This window comes from Bombus impatiens, unplaced genomic scaffold (assembly GCF_000188095.3).
Source record: "Bombus impatiens unplaced genomic scaffold, BIMP_2.2 scf_0020, whole genome shotgun sequence".
In the NCBI taxonomy this organism is placed as follows: Eukaryota; Metazoa; Arthropoda; class Insecta; order Hymenoptera; family Apidae; genus Bombus; species Bombus impatiens.
The window spans coordinates 847,377-868,518 of NT_176439.1; the positions used below are offsets into that span (position 1 = coordinate 847,377).

The 21,142-nt window shown below is 38.5% G+C and overlaps 1 protein-coding gene across 5 annotated transcripts in view; it reads left to right on the plus strand.

Moving 5' to 3' along the window:
- The window catches only part of LOC100743330 (ABC transporter G family member 20), a 51,074-nt gene that overhangs the window by 23,529 nt on the left and 6,403 nt on the right, over positions 1-21,142 (plus strand). For all 5 annotated transcript variants that reach the window (XM_012384406.3, XM_033320000.1, XM_003484696.4 and 2 more), the window contains 3 exons: positions 13,111-13,353; positions 14,818-15,132; positions 15,670-15,777. In XM_012384406.3, coding sequence (XP_012239829.1) covers positions 13,111-13,353; positions 14,818-15,132; positions 15,670-15,777 — 666 coding nt within the window. The remainder of the gene's footprint in view (positions 1-13,110; positions 13,354-14,817; positions 15,133-15,669; positions 15,778-21,142) is intronic.

Sequence of the window (21,142 nt, forward strand, 5' to 3'; positions counted from 1 at the left end):
CCTCGTAGAAGGCTTTATGAAAAATAGCGTTGTATAACTAATAAAATGTGGACGATTGGCATTCAATAAGCGAGAAACAGAGGAAAATTTTGGTTAACTATAACGATAGCGTAAAAAGCAACCTTGTACTTTGTATTCGTCGATTCAAATATTTTTTACTCTATCGCATTCTTTTCTATCGTTCGACGAGTCTCTCGAGAAGACGTTTCAAGAAAAATATCGAAGAAGCTATTTTTACTTTCAACGAGACGTTTTCGTCTCAACGGTACCGTAACAATTGAAAATTCTCAGTTTTCTTCCCGAATCACGGAATTCATCGGGTAACGATCGGATAAAAATCGTAAAAATTGGAATTTACATTGGTCAAAATATTTAACTGCTTATGTTGGAAATCTCTACTTTCGTCCAAGATTCGTTTAACGAATCATGCGTTCCGAAAGATCCAATAGCACGGAACTCCAGTTGCAAGACGCGAAAATCAGATCGAAGGGAAACTCGATTGCGAAAGAGAAGTGACGAAGGTCAGGTATTTAACGAACAGCGAATTGTTTGTCGAAGACTCGCGCTTATCATGAGAGTCACGCTCGAAATCGACGTCGATGACGGATCGGCCAGATGTCACTTCGAAATTGAGTCAAGGTGAAGGCTGACGGTTCGATTATGGAAAAAAAGGAAAGAACAAGAAAGGGGTTGGAACCTCGAAATGGCGAAGCGTACGATGCGTTCGACTCACAAGGCCGATCGATATATGGGACGTACGTGCGCGAATGTCGCGACTAATCGATAATATACGCGCGTTGCCACACGCATATGCCACGTGTTATCGTCGTATTAGATAACTAACATTTTTTATACGCTACTGTTGCATTAGACTCGTAATAGACAATCGTAAGATGTCGTGATTAGGATGAAGTTTATTTGTCGCATAGATAAACAAGCAAAATTCGTTTTTAATATTCCAGTATTTCCATTTATTAAGAAATCTGGGTTTCTTTATTCCAACATCTTACATTTGCTGATTTTATGTTGTAACTTTTTTGAAATTTATTCGGTAAACTGCAACGCTCGAAGGTCGGACAATCAACATGGCAACACCATATTTGATATTTTTCTGACTTTAATACGTGCAAGAGAAAATAAAGTAGAGTCTCTCTTGTCCGAACACTCGTTATCCGAATGTTCTATTATCCGAACATAGCATTTCCCAGCAAATTTCCCTTTTTCGGATATGTAAGCTCGTGCACGTTGTATAATTTTCTTTGTTCGATCGAGTGGCTTCTGATTATAACAATTTGGTATGAAATTAACAACTATCGAAACAATATACGACATAATTAAAAAAGCTCGAAAGCTGTGTAAATGGAGCAAAATTTAGCAAAGATACATAACGTGGAAAAAGTGTGACGATCAGAGACATCGGAAAACGTCATATCGAAAATTATCTAAAACGCGTAGATTGCTCGGACGCTGGCAACAATAGAAAAACTGTAAATGTACTGACGTAAAGGTGATAATGAGGATATTATATGTGGAAATTATATTAATGGAAACAGCGTACAACAATTTATACACACGTAAGTGGTAATAGGCATGCGTGTTCTCGCGTCAAAGTATTCGTGCCATTCGAAAAAAACGTTTCGACGATTCAAAGTACGAAAAGAATATAACTACGCAATTACTTAGGTTGAAGAAATTGTGTGACTTAGCAACCAAGAAGATCTATAAGTACTTAAAGAATCTGTCAATTGGATAATCGTAATCTGTATTTGAATAAATGAAATTTCACATAAGAAACTGATTCTTCTATTATCCGAAAATTCCATTATCAGAACGATTTTGTCTCCTTGTTAGTTCGGATAACGCAGCATCTGCCGTATTTGATGCGACATAATCGAAAAAGGGAATAACAGAAAGTAAAAAGGGAAAGGGATTCGGGCCGGAAAGAATAAAAATTTTAAAAATTAATCGGTAAATTTCACGAAGAATTCGGAAAAGAAACTAAAGGGCGTGAAAGTGTTAATAATAAAGTTCAAAGAGGAAATAAAATTCCAATTTGAATCGCGATCATATTCTACACGTTGCTTCGTGTCGTTTCATACGATTTAACGCGTCGTTGAGAAATCACTGGAGCTCGTTGATCTGTCTCGATTTTCGCTGACTTACGCAGTCTTCCAGCGCTGCTTCTTATCCTTGCCATAAATATACTACGATGATTAAGTTGAAGCACTGTCTGGTAACGAAGGTACGGCGAATTGCTTGCGGTAAATTTATTATTACAGTCGTTACTTGCAAGGATATAGCAAAAAGTACAAAATCTCGAGCAATTTGAATGTACGTGCATTCGATGCCTCGAATGACGCTTGGATGCATGGCACTTTATTTTCGAAAAATTAATCGAAAAATTGTTCTTGGTGCGGTAATTTCTTACGCTTTAAATGTTTTTGCTGCAATTGTCCCCCGTAAAATTGTAAAAATACGAAGGATGATAATTAAGAATAATCAAAGATTTAATGAAATAAATTGTAGAACTTTAATATGAAAAAAATACATAACGTCAATATTAAAACAATTTATAAAGTGAAATATAAAAAAAGACTCGTCGACCAAAGCAAGGGAATACTGGAAAGAAGAGGGGGGAAAAAGATGCAGAATAAGACATGTAATAGAAGAATGTGAAATAACGGGAGCACCAAAAGACATAGGAAAGACGCCAAACGAGGCTGGAGAATGTTTAGCAGAACTGAAAGCAATAATAGAGAAAAGAAGAGCAAACGACAAGAAGGAGGCATAACAAGGAGGCTAAAGACCAAAGTCACAATAGTTTTTAGTCATTAGTTGATAATTTATAGTTCTTAATACTTAATTTTTAGTGGTAGAATAAGCAAGGTAGTGCAACAGAATAGAGTGGAAAAGAGGGGAGGTAGACATATAAGAAGAGAATTAAATGTAAGATATGTAAAACCGAAAGTTCGTCCAAAACCGAAAGGCACGGACTAAACAATAATAATAATAATAATAAAAAAAGACTTGTCAAAGAAATCCTTTTGGGGATTATTTTACCATCAACTTAAATCATCGAACGTACGTACAGCCGACTCGTTGGAGATCTCGCAGTGCTTGTTACGTCTACTTGTTATTAATTCGCTAAATTATCTATTTACCCGATCGTATTCTCTGAAAATTATGCACATGTTAAGCACGAACTCCAGTCATCTCGAATAAATCCCTATTATTACGCTTGTTTATACAAGGGTTGTGACATTTTTACGAGAAAAGATATCTCTATTCTCACTATTCCTAAAAGTTTAAGGAAACGAATGGCCGTAATCCTTAGAAATTAATTATTCTCGTTAGTAAGAAATGAATCTCTGTACACACCTATATTTTTACGACTAAAGATAAAGATTCATATCGACTCGATATCATAACGACTAAGGTATTTTCCTTTTGATATCTTTCGTATTATACGCTTGCAAACTTTGAAATTTCCTACAAACGCATAAACAGCCGCGATCAAATTCGTCGTATTTCACACGTCGAATATCAATTTTTCAAATTGAATAATTTGCCATAGATATTATCCAAGTACGTGTAATTAAGAATTTATCACCCCTAAAGACACGAAGCGAAACAAAAGGCCGTAACAAGATAGAAACGCGTGTGCAAATTCGCATACATAATAATAATTTTTCTTTTTTTTTCCTATTATTAATGCCGATTAGATGGTATCGCCGGAACGACTATTGCATGACGATGCACGGCTTCGAATACAGTTATGAAATAACCGGGTGTGCGGTAATACCATTAGAGACGCTGCTGTAACAATGACGATTAGGAAACACGTCCAACATTAAATTAACGGTAATTAATAATTCGCATTTTGCCATGAAAACAGGTCACGATGATAATACGCTACCGCGTATAAGCGTTTACACACTTTTAAATTACCGGATATACAGTGACCGCGAACGTACCCCAACCCTTATCGTAGAGTCACGTGAAACACTTTGTAATTTTATTAGCTCTCTAACGAGATACGTGAATGTAAGTATACTGTATATTTAAAAAGTAGTCTATATAAAATAGATATAACCATATAAAACATCTGTCACTGACGAGACAGCATCTCGAAGTGTACGTCGACGCTCGCAAACAGGGATTAGTCCTGGGATAATAGCGACTTTTACCCTGACGATCTCCTCGCGTACCTCCGATCCGTAGGTTCGCGATACTCAAAGCACACACGCGAGCGAGAGGATAAAAACAAGACCCGACATCGTGCCTTCTATTCTAGAAATTTGAATACGAAATTATCAAAACTATTCGGAAATTGTGCGAAAGTTCGAGTCTTAAAACGTCCGTAAATGTCTACGATATCGCGAAACCGCATCGATGACGACGACAAAGACGATCGGTGAAAGAAGAAGCGAGCGAAAGCTTTCGAGAAAGCACGAACAGAGAAATGGGAGGAGCGCAGAATCGACGCTTGGATCATCGACCATGGCCCAGAACACGAAGACTCACGTGGCCAGGTCTTTCCACACGCGTCCTCGCGGTACGTCGTCCCTTGGAATGCCAGTTTACGCAATTGCTCGCGTCGAGACATCTCTTCGATTTTCGAATACTAAACGCCATTATCTATATACGATAGCGCTTGGCCGTTGATCGTAATACGAATCTGTCCGGTCGCTGCAACGATTCGTTCTATGCGATTAACGAAGTGGAACGAACGACGAGCCTCGAGAAGTTAAATGCAACATCTCGAGTGCTAGAAAGTTGCATATAATGTTCATAGCGTTAATGAGATGCACAGCGGCTACAACTACCGTTCGTCGTGGTTGTTAGACTTTGGCACATTCGAAGACGAAGAGAATACATGACGCGACAGCGATGCGCGCGTCACCTCGGAACGACGGTAGATCAAGTAATCTAACCGTAAATTAGTTCAGGCTGCTCGGTCTGACTACTACGGCCATTATCTACTTGCGTGTCTGCTTCGCCGAATGTCACGTTCCTGCCTCGTTGATCGACGCGCACGTATCGTCCTCTAAAATCAACAATTGCGTATTAACGTAATAATCCTTTTTATCGACTCTCGAATAAAGAAGACTGGGTCGATCTTGATATTTCACGCTTAATCGTCACGATCGTTACGTTACGCAGAGATAGAGAGCCTTTTTCGTTCTACTTTACCGCTATAAAACAAAATAGTCAACGCTCGTAACGATAACGATCGAGCTTTTACGATCGTACAAGGATTAATTATTTTTAGTAAAAAAGTGAAGCGTATCTGAGATAGTTCGTAATCGAACAACAGACCATTAAACACGCGAATATTAGCGAAAAGTCCGATACTTATCTCGTTGCTTAACCCTCCCAAGAAATTGAATAACAACGAGCCGTACACTTTTACGGCTTGAGTAACATTTTCCCAGCCGCGAAACATTTCTCCTTTCTATTTAATTTCTGCCAGAGCCTCCGATTCTCTGTCTTCCCTCTTGGCAAATTCCTGGCTGCTAATTATCGCACATTCGCCCAGCGTTACCGTGCTTTAAAACTCTACTCGCTGGCAGCGTGTGCGATATGCAGCGGCTCTTCGATGCTTATGGAAATCTTCTATCGATATATTATATTTTTTCAATTTCACTAGCACCGTAATACGACGCAATTATCAGTCTTGATATTCATTTTTCTTTCTTTCGTTTCATAAGGCGATAATAGATGAACAACAATTTCTGTTTTATATTGTTTTATTGAACTAGGTATGATCCATTCCGTCGTATTTCTATTATTATGCTCGTGCATAATTCTATAAACTAATATAAAACAAAAAAGATTGTGCGTCTATTATTTCCTTATAAAACGAAAGGAACTTTTCGGACAACCTAATATTATTATATATTTTACACAGATCACACAAACAGACCGTCGATTATCCATTACATTGAAATAAATGTAACGTACGAATAAATATGCTCGGTGAAACATCGTTGACACTTATTACGTGTTTAAGACGCTATATATTAATTTCTTTCTAAATATATGTTCGCCGTTTACGTATCTTAACTTGTACGTATATTCTTAAATTGGCTTCAAGTTTTACGTATAGTCGTATCCTATTATGGCGTTAATAAAATCTGAAAATGCTTTATATAACATAATATGTACATAAAAGGTTTCTATGGTAAGTGTTCAAATACTTTCGTGAGCTACTGTATGCACACGCGTGTCGATAACCGTTTCCTCGATGGATCGCCTCGTCGACTTCCTCTCGTCTCGAAGGAAGTTACGTGAAACGTCGAAAGCGTTCGTGTACCTGCGCGATTCCAACCAATGCGCAAAATGCAGGTAATAAAGTCACGTCTCGACATCCCGACAAAAGGTACGCTACGATAATTGCGTACGATCATGTGTATCGTGATATTCCTCGAGTGCATTCTTGGAATAATCATCCACGGTTATCTTGTATTGCGTCACTTGAAGTAGCTGTCCGACAAGAAATTTCACGATGTTGGTCGTTCGGATAACGAGGCAATTTGTTTACAAAGGAAAGACAAATTATGAAATTTGAGCGATTTCAGCGACCTATCTATATTCGTCTATGCCTCTCGAGAGACTTTTACTTCTCGTTTCCGTTTATTGCGTTCCACCCTTCTAAAACAACGTATCCGCTATATCGCAGAACTCTCGCAAGCGCATCCGCGATTATGTCGCTTCGATCCTTATACGAGTTGAAAAAATACGGCCAGTTTTACATACCAAAGTATCTGCGTATCTTATTAAGAATACGTTTTACATATTCTGCACGTACGTCGTGAACGTAAAAGATTTTTATCGTAAAAAATGTTCATCGACAGAACGAAGTTTGTGCGTTAATGAACTGGACGATTCAAGAGCGGAGGTAACAAAGTCACGTCTGGACACTTGGAGAAACGTGAATGCTACGATAATTACGAAGAATTATAAGCATCGCGACATGTATTCATCGAACGATCATCTTTGTGTTACCTTGTGTCGTATCCACTGTTTGTCGTTCGATGACATTTCAGTGGCACGTTCGGCATTGCCTGCTTCGACGATCATCGGTCACTGTCGAAGATAGGCTACTAAAAGTCATAGAAACGTCTTCGCGTCAGTTGCTTTCTTCTTCGGGTCGATGTCTACTCACGAGAGACGTTACGAAACGGTTTGTTGGCTTTTCCTCGTTCGCCAGCACGTGCAATTCCTCGAGCTGGCCGTCTCTCGTAATTTAACCACATTGGAAATCTACTAAATTCGCGAGAAAGCAGTATCGCTGATTTATTTATTGGCCGTTCGACGGCCGATCGTTTCTAAGTAGATTGGCATCGTTTTACGATCACACATTTACAGTTTTACAGATTAAAGAAAACATGATTGAACAACGTTACGCAACGATCAACATAGACTACATATCGCTTTATTATTCTACGACTCATCGTGTATTTATGCGTAAATACTTTTTTTCATCGTTTGGTTCAACAAACACTTTTTTTCATGACGCTTTATGTAAACGCACAAATGAACGTATCGTGTGTGCAAGCTCGTACTCTTGAAAATAATAAAAATATCTTCAATATAATCTTCGTGCATGCGGTGGTGCGCAATGCGATCTTGTTTCCTGCGATCTCCACGATCTTGTCAATCGTCGATTGAAATCGTCGATCAAAGATTTGTCGAATGTATCCGAATAACAAGTCCTTGAATCTCAATGTCTTGCACCAATTTTCTTAAAGCACGTGTATATAACTCGCGATAATATTTGAATGGAATTTTCAATTCTTCCTTCGCTTCGGTGATTTTCGTGTCGATACGCGATTCCTATCAGCGCCAACATATTCGTCGTTTATTAACCGATAATATAACTCGCGATGATTACTTGTATCTCAAGGTATCTAAATATTCCTTCATCTTCGATCTTAAAGGATTGATAACGTATAGGTATATGTGTGTATATGCACGCGTCCCTAAATACAATCGTGTAATTCCAGATCGTTTTAATCCGTCGTGAGATCTAAAATTTCATGGAATAACGACGAACAAATCAATTATTCCATATCCCGTAAGAAACAAGATCGTTCAGTCCGAATTATTCCTCAGTTTGTTACATCATCGAAGAATATTTTGCGTTAGATGTAACTAAATCTGCCACTATTTTCTATTTCTATTTTCTATTTCATTTCTATTTTCTATCTTCAAATGCAAAATTTCATCGAATAACGTGCAACAGCTCGATTACTCTGTATGAAAAAAGCAAGATCGTGCAATTTGAATTTCTCGTCAGTTTATTACGCCATGAAAGAACGCTTTGTCTCTAAGCGTAACTATCTGGTGGAACTTACTCTGGTCTATTTTAAGATCCAAAATTTCACTGTTTTAACGACGAATAACTTTGTCCGTGCGAATCTGTCTTAACCGATTTTAACCGCAAAAGGAAGAAAAATTGTGCGAGCACTCGGTTCGCGAAGCAAGCATCTTTCGCAAATCCGGAGAAAACGTCAACGGAATCGTGGAGAAATGTTTGCACGGCCTTGGTCGGCGATACGTTTCAGAGAAACGGGTTATATACATTTCGCCGGTGTAAACGACATATTATCGCCGCATGCCGGTGAACAGGTATCTACGTCGATACTCGTTGCCCAATGAACCGGCGAGCGTAAGCGAAAAGAAAGCCGCTTTCTTACGTAAGCCGGTTTACTCGCTCTTTCTAAACGATCCTGACTGACCCAAGTCCGTCGCTACGCACGTAAGCCGTCTAACGCGGATCTCGCATCTTAGGGCTTCTTCCAGCTGCCTATTCCTCTTAGTTTCAATTTTATAATAGAATTTAATTTTAACGGGAAAATGCGTTTCCCGTTAAAAGTTTCCTTGGAGAATCTGGAAGCGGAGGGAATTGCTGAAAGAGAGAATGGTACGCGTAATTTGGAATTGCTATTAAGGCAACTTGCGCGTAATAAACAGACAATATGTTCTACTTGGTATTTTCCCATTTTTCGAGATGTATTTTGTTGAGATTTGTGGATCTTAATCGCCGAAATAAAAGTAAAGGAACATTAAGGTTACACTTAGAATTCATATTAAAATAGTTTTAGATTTATTTAATAAAAGATTTCCAGGATCTTCGTCGATATACATTTGCACGCGTCTCGGCACTCTCTTTGTCTCGCCATCTTCCATACTATACTGTCAACGAAACAGTTACATTCAACTGTTTTTCGAGACACCGCGCACACACATGCTTCCACGCACACATATTCACGTACGTGCGTCACTACTACGCGGTCAATCTAGTCTAGCACACAAAATTATACATATTTCAATATATTTAAATACCAAAGATTCCCGTGTTGTTTCTGGTCTCTTAAGCGAAATTACGTTGTACAAACTGTCACGGAAGAAATATTTTAAATCGAATGAGAAAAAGAAATGACAGAAATACACGGAAGACTTTTTTCACTGTGTAGAATGTTTCGAAATGGTAGATGGAATATTTTAACATCTGTTTAAAATTTGTTGGAAAATGAATAACGTTCGAAAGGGACCAGAGACCGTGAACTCGAAGCGCGAAAATGTCGGAGCAGAGCGTCGAAGAAACGGAGCTCGCAATTTTAAATTACACTCCTCGTCAAAAAGATAACCCAGGTGTGTTATCTTTAATTTCTCAATGACGCGTGTAAAGTTTTTCGTCTGTAACGTACAATATCAAAACATTATGAGCTGAGAATATGCGGCTCGTTGAAAGTAATTAAAAATATTATGAGATTTAGTGTGTAGCAAAGAAAAACTAATCGATACTAAGGTCGAAATGATAACAGGCTCTGTTAATATGTTTAGAAATTGTTCAGTAGTTTATGACCTATCAACGAGTAAAGATTACAATACAATATTATATAAATTTGTAAGTATGTGAGACGCGGAAAAAAATTAAACGAGTCTGAAAAAAAGCAAATTCTTGACCTAAACAGCGACAGTTATCAGTAACAAAAATATCGAAAGTAATAATAAGAAGTCGTAAAGTAATACACAATTTTTTAAAAAATGTCGAAGATCATGGCAAGAAGAAAAGTACCGGTCGGCCGTCATCGTTATCCGATCGTGATAAGCGAGCAATTTTGCGTATAGCTTCCAACTCGCAGTTAACAACGAAGCAAATAATGGAAAAATCTAATGTTAGTGCCAGTGTTTCAAGTATTCGTCGAGTTCTGCTATCCTGCAAACATATTAAGAGGCTAAAATTGAAAAAGAAACTTTCGTTAACAACGAAACACAAAGTAGAACGTTTACGCTTTGCAAAAGAAAGAATTGGAAAAAGAAACGGAGAAGGGTACTATTTTCAGATGAAAAAGATTCAACTTGGATAGTTCTGATGGGTTAAAATATTATTTTCGTGACACAAGAAAAGAGACAATGTCAGCAATTCGACGACAAATGGGATGGTTTGGGCAGGCATCGGTTATTTCGGCAGGACAAATATCAAATTCATCGTTGGGAGAATGAATAGTGTCAGATACATAAATTTAATCAAAGAACAAATAAATAATCATGCAGAACGCATTTCTGGACCTGATTAAATCTTTCAACGAGATAATGCACCTGTACACACATCAAGATTGGTCCAATCATATTTTAATGAAAATATATATCTGTTTTACCGTGGCTAGCACTCTGCACGCTCTCCGGAACTTAATATTATTGAAAATTGCTGGGCAGAACTTGTTCACGGCGTATACGCGAATGGAAAGTATCAACACGTAGAAGAATTAAAAAATGCAATTGTACGCGAATGGGATACGTTAAGTCAAAATTATATCGAGAAACTATATAAATCGATACCAAATCGTACAATAGAAGTGATAGAAAATAAAGGAGGATGTACCCATTATCAAACAAGTGTATATGTTTGATAAGTAATTATTGTGTTACAATTATTATGTTGATTATTATTTTCTTATTGTACATGTCGTTCTTAAAATTTCGTCCATTTCGTTCTTAAAATAAAACAATTTTTTTTTGTTACGCACTAAACCTTATAATATTTTTAATTATTTTCAACGAACCGCATATCCTGAGCTTCATATCATACGTTACAGACGAAAAACTTTGCACGCGTCATTGAGAAATTAAAGATAGCACACCTGGTTTATCTTTTTGACGAGAAGTGTAGTTTCAAGTTGTAACTCGCGTGTAACACGCTTTTCTTGCGAACGATGAATTACGGAACCTCGGCCAGTCTAGCGGAATAATTTTTTTGAGAAGAACGTCGCATTTTCCTAGGAGAATCGCGAACTGGAGAGGAACGTCGCGATAGAATGTCGGACTAATGAGACGCGTAATTCGATGGCCGATTAACCTGCACGCGAGCCTACTAATCGCCACATAGTCGGTTTTTCTTTGCTTCGAGACTTTCCTGTGACTCGTTCCATTCTTTTCTCTGCATTCAATGATTTCTTTATAAATTACCCAGACGATCCTCGAGAACACCTTCGAGCAGACGCTTTTACGACACGACCGTGACTCGACCCTGCACTGTCCGTGACTCGATTACGAATCTATCCCAAATTTACGTAATTTCGAATCGTCCGGATTCCTTTTCTCGCACAACAGCGGCTCGATCGATGCGTCATTTTTATCTCGAACGAATCTTGCCGACACGATCTTTCGTAAATCGAAAACTTTTGCTCGGAAGCCAAAAGACCAACGAGAAAATCGATCGTTTTCCATCGAAGGGTCTGCAGCACTAACTTTGTCGAGTCTCACTCGACGTTCTTTCATGTCCATCTTTTTTCGTGAAACGTGCGAAAGAAAAGCAGAATTGCATCCTGGAAATTGTTTCACGATATATCATACGCTTAAGAATTAGAAAATACAACAATAGTGTGAATAAAACTGGTATTTAAGTGAATTTCTTTCTTCCTTTGTTTATTTAAATCGTCTTATTTTTTAGTTAAAGTAAATTTCAAATAAAACGCTTAGAAGCGTAGGGAGCTGCTACTAACGAAATTGAAATAAACTTCAGAGCGCAAAGGGTTAAGGAGGCAGCTACGGCATTTAAATTGCATTCAGAGGTGCAGAACTTTGATACTACGAATATTAGTCGAATACCAATTTGTGGCGAGTTTTAAGAAGCGATTTGATTTTGATGAATTTTGAGTCGGTTTTCATCGCTTTACTCAAATCACTGGAAAATAGAGTTGGCTCCTTGTTGCGGCTATCTCTTCTTTAATTTTTCGTGTTTCTTTGAAGAACAGACGAACGTAACTATATTAATCAAGTTCGTGCAGTTGATTGTTGCGTTATCTGCGACAAAAGCTTCTAACTTCGGTATCTTTCCAATATTCTTTAAACTTCGTCGTTGCTGTTCCTTTGAACGCAATTTCCTTGAAATTGATTTTGGAATATTCATGACGTTAGACGCAAATCGTACAAATATCTAGCGTTTGAAAATTTGCTTCTCGAACTCGATTGAGAAACTGTTATATAGTGGCAATAATTTGCAAAAATGTGGATACATTTACGTAGAACGTTGAGTGGAAAAACTTTGGACCCTGGTTCGTACGTTTCTTTGCTCGGAAGTTGAAGTGCACGTCATCGCATAAGCTAACAATTCGAGGTTTCATCTGTCATGCACAATTAGTATGATTTGCGTCATAAATGATCCGATTTGCGTGCTATCGCCTTTAAAATACATACTTTTTCACCTGCGTTACTTGCATCATTATGAACGATTAATTTGTTTCTTCGAATGCAGAAAATCTAAACGGACATGAAAATATTGAAAATAATCAAGGAATCGTTACCGTAAATTTAGAAGATATACAGAAATACGATATAGAAATACAAGAAATGTTGAGAATAGAAAGTTGGAGGAACTTTGCTTTGCCGAAAGATATTTTTGATTTATCGTTTATGTTTGTCCAAGCAAAGTGAAACTTTGTATTATGTTTAATTTATCGTTACGTTGGTCTCAATTATATGTCATTGGTCAAACTGGAAAGCGAGAGTATGATAAATAAATAATAAAATAAATAAGTCAAAAAAAATGTATGCTGCAATATGTAAATCATCAAAAATTTTGTCTTCTTTTTATTTCAGTGACGCAACAGCGGGAGGTGACGGTGGTCTAATAAACGCGAACAATATGCAGAACAATACAGACACCAGCGTGGACATGACGATACCACCGAATCCGGCATTGGCCACGCCAGGCTTGAACAATCCGGCGTGGAACCGACAGCAAGCAGTGAGCGTAAGAAACGCCTTCAAAAGTTACGGAAACAGTAAAAATCCAAACCACATCCTGCAAAATCTCAACATGACCGTACCCAAGGGATCCATGTAAGTAAGAGTAAAAAAAAAGTATCTGATCTTTTAAAAAATTCACTTGGAACTTGGATCGCTTCCTCGAAATTACAGCGTACACCTGTAAACGATCGTGGCAATTTTACAAATAATTTCACCGAACAATAAGCTTTCGTTCTTATCTGCCTACGCATTCAAAGTCGATCTGATTTCCTAAAGGCGTAATTGTCGGTTTGAATTGTCGGTGAAAGCGATCGGGATACTACGACCAATAGCTAGAACTTATCGATATTAGAAAATCTTTTCCACACTCGACGTACCATATGATATTGAATTATTTATTCATCGAGCTGAGAAACTCTGCAAAAAAAGACTAGTAACAGGTAATCCTTGATTGCGTTAATTGCTGCAACTGTGACGAAATCAGTGCAACCTCGACTCATAGAATTTCATATCGCGATTTATGAATATATAAACTATAAAATTGCTTCTATTCGCAGTTCGCGTCACTATACACAGTTTACGAGTTATTGACTGAGTTATCGAACGATAAACCCAGTTGCATCTGGCTATTTTCTACATTTTCTTCTCCAGATCGATGAAGAAAAGTTGGACGATCGACAGAGCAAATTTTTCGCAAAAATTCTGACAGCACGACATAACGAGGAACGAATTTGTTAGAGAAGAATCTTAAACGAAAGGCAGCTTTCTTAGAAAGCAACGGCCAAAGATAATCAACGGAACGTGACCATCTCTCGTTAACGTTCGACGTTCCTCGTGCCGTTCTCTTCTGTGTAAAATTGGTTCCGCTCCAGTAGAGAATTCTATTTGTATACGGAAACTCGGGCGAGAATTTCTAATCGAGTTCAAAGTTTCCGGGATAAAACAAATTCGCGAAATCGTCGTTGCGTAATTTCATTACGCACGCTGGCCATTATCTTGGCTACTATTACGAATATCGGCCTTTATGCCAAGAAAGCACGTAACTGACGGCCGATTACGCGAACCAACTCGCCTAAGAAATCGTCACGCCGATCTCGCCATTAGACAGAGCCGTACTGTACGCGTTAGCGACTCTTCCAATGACACGCCTGCTCATAGCAAATCGATCTGTTTGCGAAACAGATAAGCGCAGGTTTTTGTGGTGATTCCAAGAAACGAGAATCTTCGAATGACTTTGCTATTGGCTGAACTCGTGTAAAGAACTAAAAAACAAATAAAACGCGTTTTTTTATCGTAATTAGAATGCGGATGTTTACGCAATGAACTATAATTTGCGTATATTACATATTTCTTCGTATTATATACATCTCACGCACGTTTCCATTTTCAAGCTTCCTATAGACCTGTACGAAAAAACTTATCGAACTCGCCACTGTGTAACGCGATATAACAGAATTTTCTCGTTCGCCCAATTTTTCGTTTTGAAGTCTTGATATGGATTTTTCCTTTGATCTGGTCCTAATTTATACCTTTCGTCGTCCTGTTTCTCCGAATCAGTTACGGACTCCTCGGTGCCAGTGGATGCGGGAAAACCACGCTGCTCTCTTGCATCGTTGGTCGAAGAAAATTGAACGCCGGAGAGATATGGGTTCTCGGTGGTAAACCTGGCACCAAAGGATCAGGAGTTCCTGGAAGAAGAGTCGGCTATATGCCACAGGAGATTGCTCTCTACGGTGAATTCAGTATTCGAGAAACCATGATGTACTTTGGTTGGATATTCGGCATGTGCACCGAGGAGATTCAAGAGAGACTTCGATTCCTTTTGCAATTTCTCGATCTACCCACGCAGAACCGATTGGTGAAGAATCTCAGGTAAGTGTAATTAATTTCAATCGATACATCGGCTATTCCCGGATCGAAACGATTATCTAAACGACTAGCTTGGTTTTCTGGAATCTTTGAAATTTTAGCGCCAAAGCACCTGATCGACGATGCTTAATAGAAACGTTGATCGTTTCTAAATATCGTCGATTTGAATCAAAAGAACTTGACTAGAGTCGATCGAGGTAATCTATCAATTTGGAAGAAGCTTGTAATGAATTTATTCAATAGAACCGCATTATCCTGTGTAATCCTCCTTGTAAACTACCGATTCTTTTCTCTTCGCCTGGATGCTGACACCATCTCTTCGACATTATTTCATACTCTCGTTTCTCCGGCTGCTTCTACGACTTGCTTGCCGATAATAACAATGCAAATACGAATAATTCCTGTACACGACGCACACGATGCGTCGTCAGTTTCGGATCGGTTCAACGAGTTCTTTCATTTTCCTTACGTCTAAAGTGGACACTTGTGAAATCGTCCAACTTTCCATTTGCCAACGACGGAATTGTTTTCTGATTGCAGCGGTGGCCAACAGCGTCGAGTATCCTTCGCGGTTGCTCTGATGCACGACCCGGAGCTCTTGATCCTCGATGAGCCAACAGTAGGTGTGGATCCACTTTTGCGACAAAGGTGAGTGTCTGACGACGTACAAGCTAAATCGGAAGAAGACGTCCATCAAAAACTCGTTCCTCTCAGCGTATATCGAGAGAGTATGTTGTATTTGAGTGGTTCTGTTCGTTCGAACGACAGGGCTTTCGCAAGTCCATAATTTATATCAGTAGCGGGAACAAGAATCCGACAATCGAGGTTCGCTTCGCAGGATTTGAACGCTCGTTCCGAATACCGTTATAGTGAAACTATACTTAGACGATTATTTTATAATCTGTATCAGTAACGGGATCAAGTACATCGCGTATTTGTGAATTCCAATCAAATCCAATAGCCAAGGCTCGCCTCACAGGTTTTGTATTAGGTGATCCCATAAGTTCGTGCCGTTTTTCGAGCGGTTATATATGTTATTTTTTTAAACACCTATGAATCGTTGTCTGAGGTATTTTCAGAACATTTGACATCTCTTGAACTGTCAAACTTTGTGATTTTTCAACAAGATCCCGAATTTTATCTTCGTCTGTCCGAGGAGGACGCCCGGAGCGTTCCTCGTCTTCTAAACAGAAATTCCCAGCTCTAAAACGCTGGAACCACTTCCTACAGGTGCGAGATGAAAGCGCATTTTCTCCGTAAACAGCACATATGTTTTTCGTGGCACTTGTTACAGAACTTCCTTTCCGAAATTCATATAACACGAGATGTCGAAACTGGATACGCATTTCACTCATGATTTTTTACCGTTAAAAGTCACTGTGTTCACTATATTACGATCTTATACCCACGAAAATCTGCTCTAGCCTGTTCTCGATCAGCTAAGCTCAAGTGCATTGGTCCCTTATCGCCGTATGTTTATAAATCGACACATGAAATGTATACACACAAATCGGCACGAACTTATGGGATGACCTAATATATCCATTCTGAGTACTGCTATAGTAATCACTACCATAAGGTACAGTAGGAGGTCGTTGAGGTGATTGCGCGTAATCTACGCACTGCTGATCTTTGTACAAGTTCATATTTTTGAGAATGTAATTCAAAAGGTACAACTTCCATAGAAAATCGTTTTACCTATCAGATACAGATTATAGAGAGTTTTAAATATTTATATGTCGGAGATGAAAGAACATCGGGATTCCCGTCTGGAATGTTGGAAAAAACCCCAATACCCTAGTCCAGACTTTTACTATAGCTACACTTCAGTAATAAAAATAAGAAATAGTTTTAATGTTCCAATCTGGCTTTATGACGACGGGTTCGGGCTCGAAGTGACATAGCGAGGTCACTGGACGTAGCCACGGTCACGAGAGGGACGTGTACCTGACAGAGGTATGGAATGATTACATGGCTCTCCTTAAAAACAAAGATTGACCCGAGAGGTGGGGACAGGAATATGTAAAGGCAGTTTCATTTGGATTACGAGTTAGTTAGTTAGTTAGTTAGTTGTTGGACGAATTGCTGATTGAGTTATCGAGAAGTTACCCGAATCGTGTATTACGTTAATACTCGTCCTCCCGTGGACCGTGGATTCGTCATCGAACCTGAATTCGTTGTCACCAGCATCTCGACCATCCTATCGCCGCTATTACTCATAGCCTCTTGTAGCGTTCACATTCGTACCAATAAACATTAGCTATGGTAAATTGAGTAAAGGTTCATCGAACGCCCCCAAAATTCCAACCCTAATCCGACATATATATATTAAATACGTAAACATGTATAATATTACATTCAGATATATCAAATTCGTGTTAAAAATATTTTTGCACACAGTGCGCATTCAGTTTCGTGAAAACGAATTCGTAAAAATCTTCCAATCGCTAAATCGAGCTTTCAACCGAAAGATATCCGAGGCCAAAGACCCAATGACGAATAAAAGTCAGGCGATACGCGGTAAAACCAGATTCGCGTGTCTGGGAATTCTCCAAACGTAAAAGGTCTTTGAAGGTCGAAATGCGTAGAAAGATCAGGGAATAAACAGGAATGTTATCCTCGTCGATTAGTATAAAATAGCAAGAGTAAATAGAATGTAACAGGAGAGCTATAACGTTGCCAGATACGCTTCTAAGATTCACTTTTAAGTGAAAGTACCATTTGCCTGGCCGAAATTAGAAGCAGAGGTGACTGAACGCAGACTTTTGCATCTGAACGACCTTTTGTTTCCACGTGCCAATTGCCACGGGAAACATGAACGCCCCTGGAACTAATTTCCACGCAATCTCCTTAAATATCTGTTCTCTCGGGAGATTACGCTTCTTAAACCGCGTACAATATTCAGCCGAACGAAAATTTCTATTAATGCGTAACGATTTGCAAAGGATTAATTTAAAAGGATTAATCTAAATACGCGTGAATTTTTCTGTACCGTTTTCTAGGATAATTCTCCGCTTTGGAGTTTAAATTTAATATAGAACGATAGTTGCGTCAGAGAAGCTCGTTACGCAAATTGGACGTACAAAAGGGGTTCGTGTAATTCGAAAAAGATAGTTTCTCACAGCCATGCAGATTCAATTTCTTCGAATTTCGTAAAATTGTTCGACTTGGCTGGAAGAAGAAGTAGCAACGTGAAATATATTCCACGCGTTCTCGACATTCTCTCTCGTGAGTGCAATGTGAATTCGATACAATTCGACAATGTTAACCGACTAAAAGAGATGACAAATAAAATGTTGCATCAATGGGTTAAAGAAATTTAAGCGTTTCTGCCACTGTGATAAACTAACTCGTGGTAATAATTGTTATTAAACAACAGCAAATTATTAGAATCATAGTCAATTGATAAATATATAAATAAATAGATTTTAAACAATTTTTAATCGATTCCGATTCGTGCAGTCTACTTCCCTAAAATATCTACTATTCTAATATATCTTTCTGTCTCGATAAACTATCGTATAAAGCATCGTACTTATGTTTTTCGCACAATGTTACGTTCAAGCAACTTTTATACGTTGTCTCGCTGCTCAAGTCCTCGCTGAGTTAACGAGGAAAATTCACGGCGCGTCATGGTCTGCCAAGAAGCCGTCGGCTGTAGCGATAAATATCCAGAAAGGAACATTAAAGAGCAGAGAAACGATTCCGTCCAGGCAAACGAATTTCGTTCGCGTTATGAAATGGCGGTGACAGGCCACTTTACAATTACCATCGCTAAGAACGTGGAAAAGTACACTGGCTCCGTTTTACTACCGACCACCACTCTCACCAACATCGACCATATTCGTAATTTACATTCTCAGCGATATTTTACGATGCTCGATATACTTTCATATACGTGAAACTATGTTGCATGATCTTGTTAGCCCCGGGCTGAAAGGATTCACTTTCGTTGTAAAATTTCGCTGTAAAATTACGCTATCGTTCGGACGTAGCCGAACGCTTCTCACAAACTTTGCTCCGGTTATGACATTACGATCCAGTGAAACGATAATGCGTTTATTTTTCATAATCGTCACAGCTACGTACGTAGTTTTAAGAACCGATATCTTTAAGAATCGAACGTATCCAGGCAATTAGTTGTCCCTGACAAGATGAATTTTAATTAGAAAATCGCGGATAAGTCGTAGCGCAACGATTTTCTTCGTCCGAGTGATCGTAGCTAGGTGCAACGTTATACGACAGTTGATTAAATTTGTTGTCGAAAGTCAAAATGCTATAACAAAATTAGAGTCGTAATTGCTATAGCTTATGGAAATGTTTTCTTACTCGAGAAACTTTTCTCTCTCGGAAGAGTGTAAATATTGCTTCTAATTAATAATTCATCATTCGTTTGAGCACTGGTAAATTTACATATCATATATACATATGGTATATTTACATAAATTGATATAAATTGCCCGCAGTGTCCAAATACTTATAAGAGACAACTTATTTACATCAGGTAGAATTTATTTACGATCAAAACGCTGAAACGGGGGGAACGTGTTAATCTACTTCGAGGCTTTCACGTGTCGTAACTCCAAAAATTTCGCAATCTATGTACATACGAGCATAATCAACTTAATAATGTTGCTAATCTGTTAAAAAAAATAGGAAATTGAAACGAAGCATAATCGACCGCTTTCCTGCACATTGCGACGACACAGATTACATGGAATTTTTCACGCATAATAGCATCGAAGATTTACGAATGATTCGTTCTGCTCAGAAAGATAGAGACGATCGTAGATACAAATTTTTAATCTTAATGGAAAATTTGTATTCTACAGCCAACTTCGAACTCTTACGAATTTGGACAAACGAAACTACGTATCTACAACGATTAACAAAAATACGTAATTTTATTTCGACGAGCCAACGTTTAAGGCAGAGCATTTATTTAAACAAAAACCAGATGATTGGTCTGTTGATAGAAACTGAAACTTATCGACGCACCACGTCGACTAAATCTTCTCTGCTGTCGTCACAATTTATCGTACCTCGTCCCTGTGCGAGCAAATCTTTCGCGGAAGCTTAAAGTTCGACCAAGATCCTCGTAAATTTCCAGCAGATGCGTCGTTCAACTACCTCGTTTAGAGAAAAAGACCTCGGCCAACTACCGTGAACGTTGGCGTTGCTCGCATCTTCCGATAGTTCCGTCCAATCTGCCTGTTCTTTTTCCAGTAGAACAGCAAACGACGACAAATAGAAGGACTAATTAGCGGCGAGAAAGTTCGCAAAGCGATTATGCTCGGCTGCAAGGCGAATGTCGTTTCCCTGGATCAACAGGAATACTCGTCATCACTGGCATTTACGAGCTCTTCGCGATCGTTTCTCGAAATTCAAGCGCTCGTGTGTAACGAACGACAGAGAAGAGATCCTCTTCCGCGCTTTCTCATAGGAACGTAGTAGCTTGATTAATCGGCGAATTAGTTCTCTCTCTCTGGTGGCTTGCTAAAACGTACGCTGAAATTTAGTCCAACTCATCGAAAGTTTCCTTTGCTTCTTCGATGAAGCGAACGTCGATCATTTTCTAACGTAACATAATGGAACGAAGAAAAGCGAATAACGATGTAATTGCGATTAGATAAAGTAATTATCAAACGATCGCTTATAGTCGTAATTAAATAAACTATCGGATAATTGCTTGTATTTGTAAATGGATAAACTAATTATCGGATAATTAGTTAACGCTCCGATTTTTAATTGCGAATATCCTCCGGCAACTCCAACTTATTCTCATCGTACTTCGACTTGCAAGTTCTTAAGTGTCCGATTTTAAATACTGCAATGACGTGTAAATAATAATATTAAAGTCATTCGAGACGATCTTATTTATTCATCTCGGAAGTAATATAATTTTGATCGCGATATTTATGTTAATTATATTTGAGTAATGCGTGGAATTTTTGAAAACATTCATTGGGGGTGTAAACCGAATTTCTGCGTTCACAGGTCTCACAGTACTCAC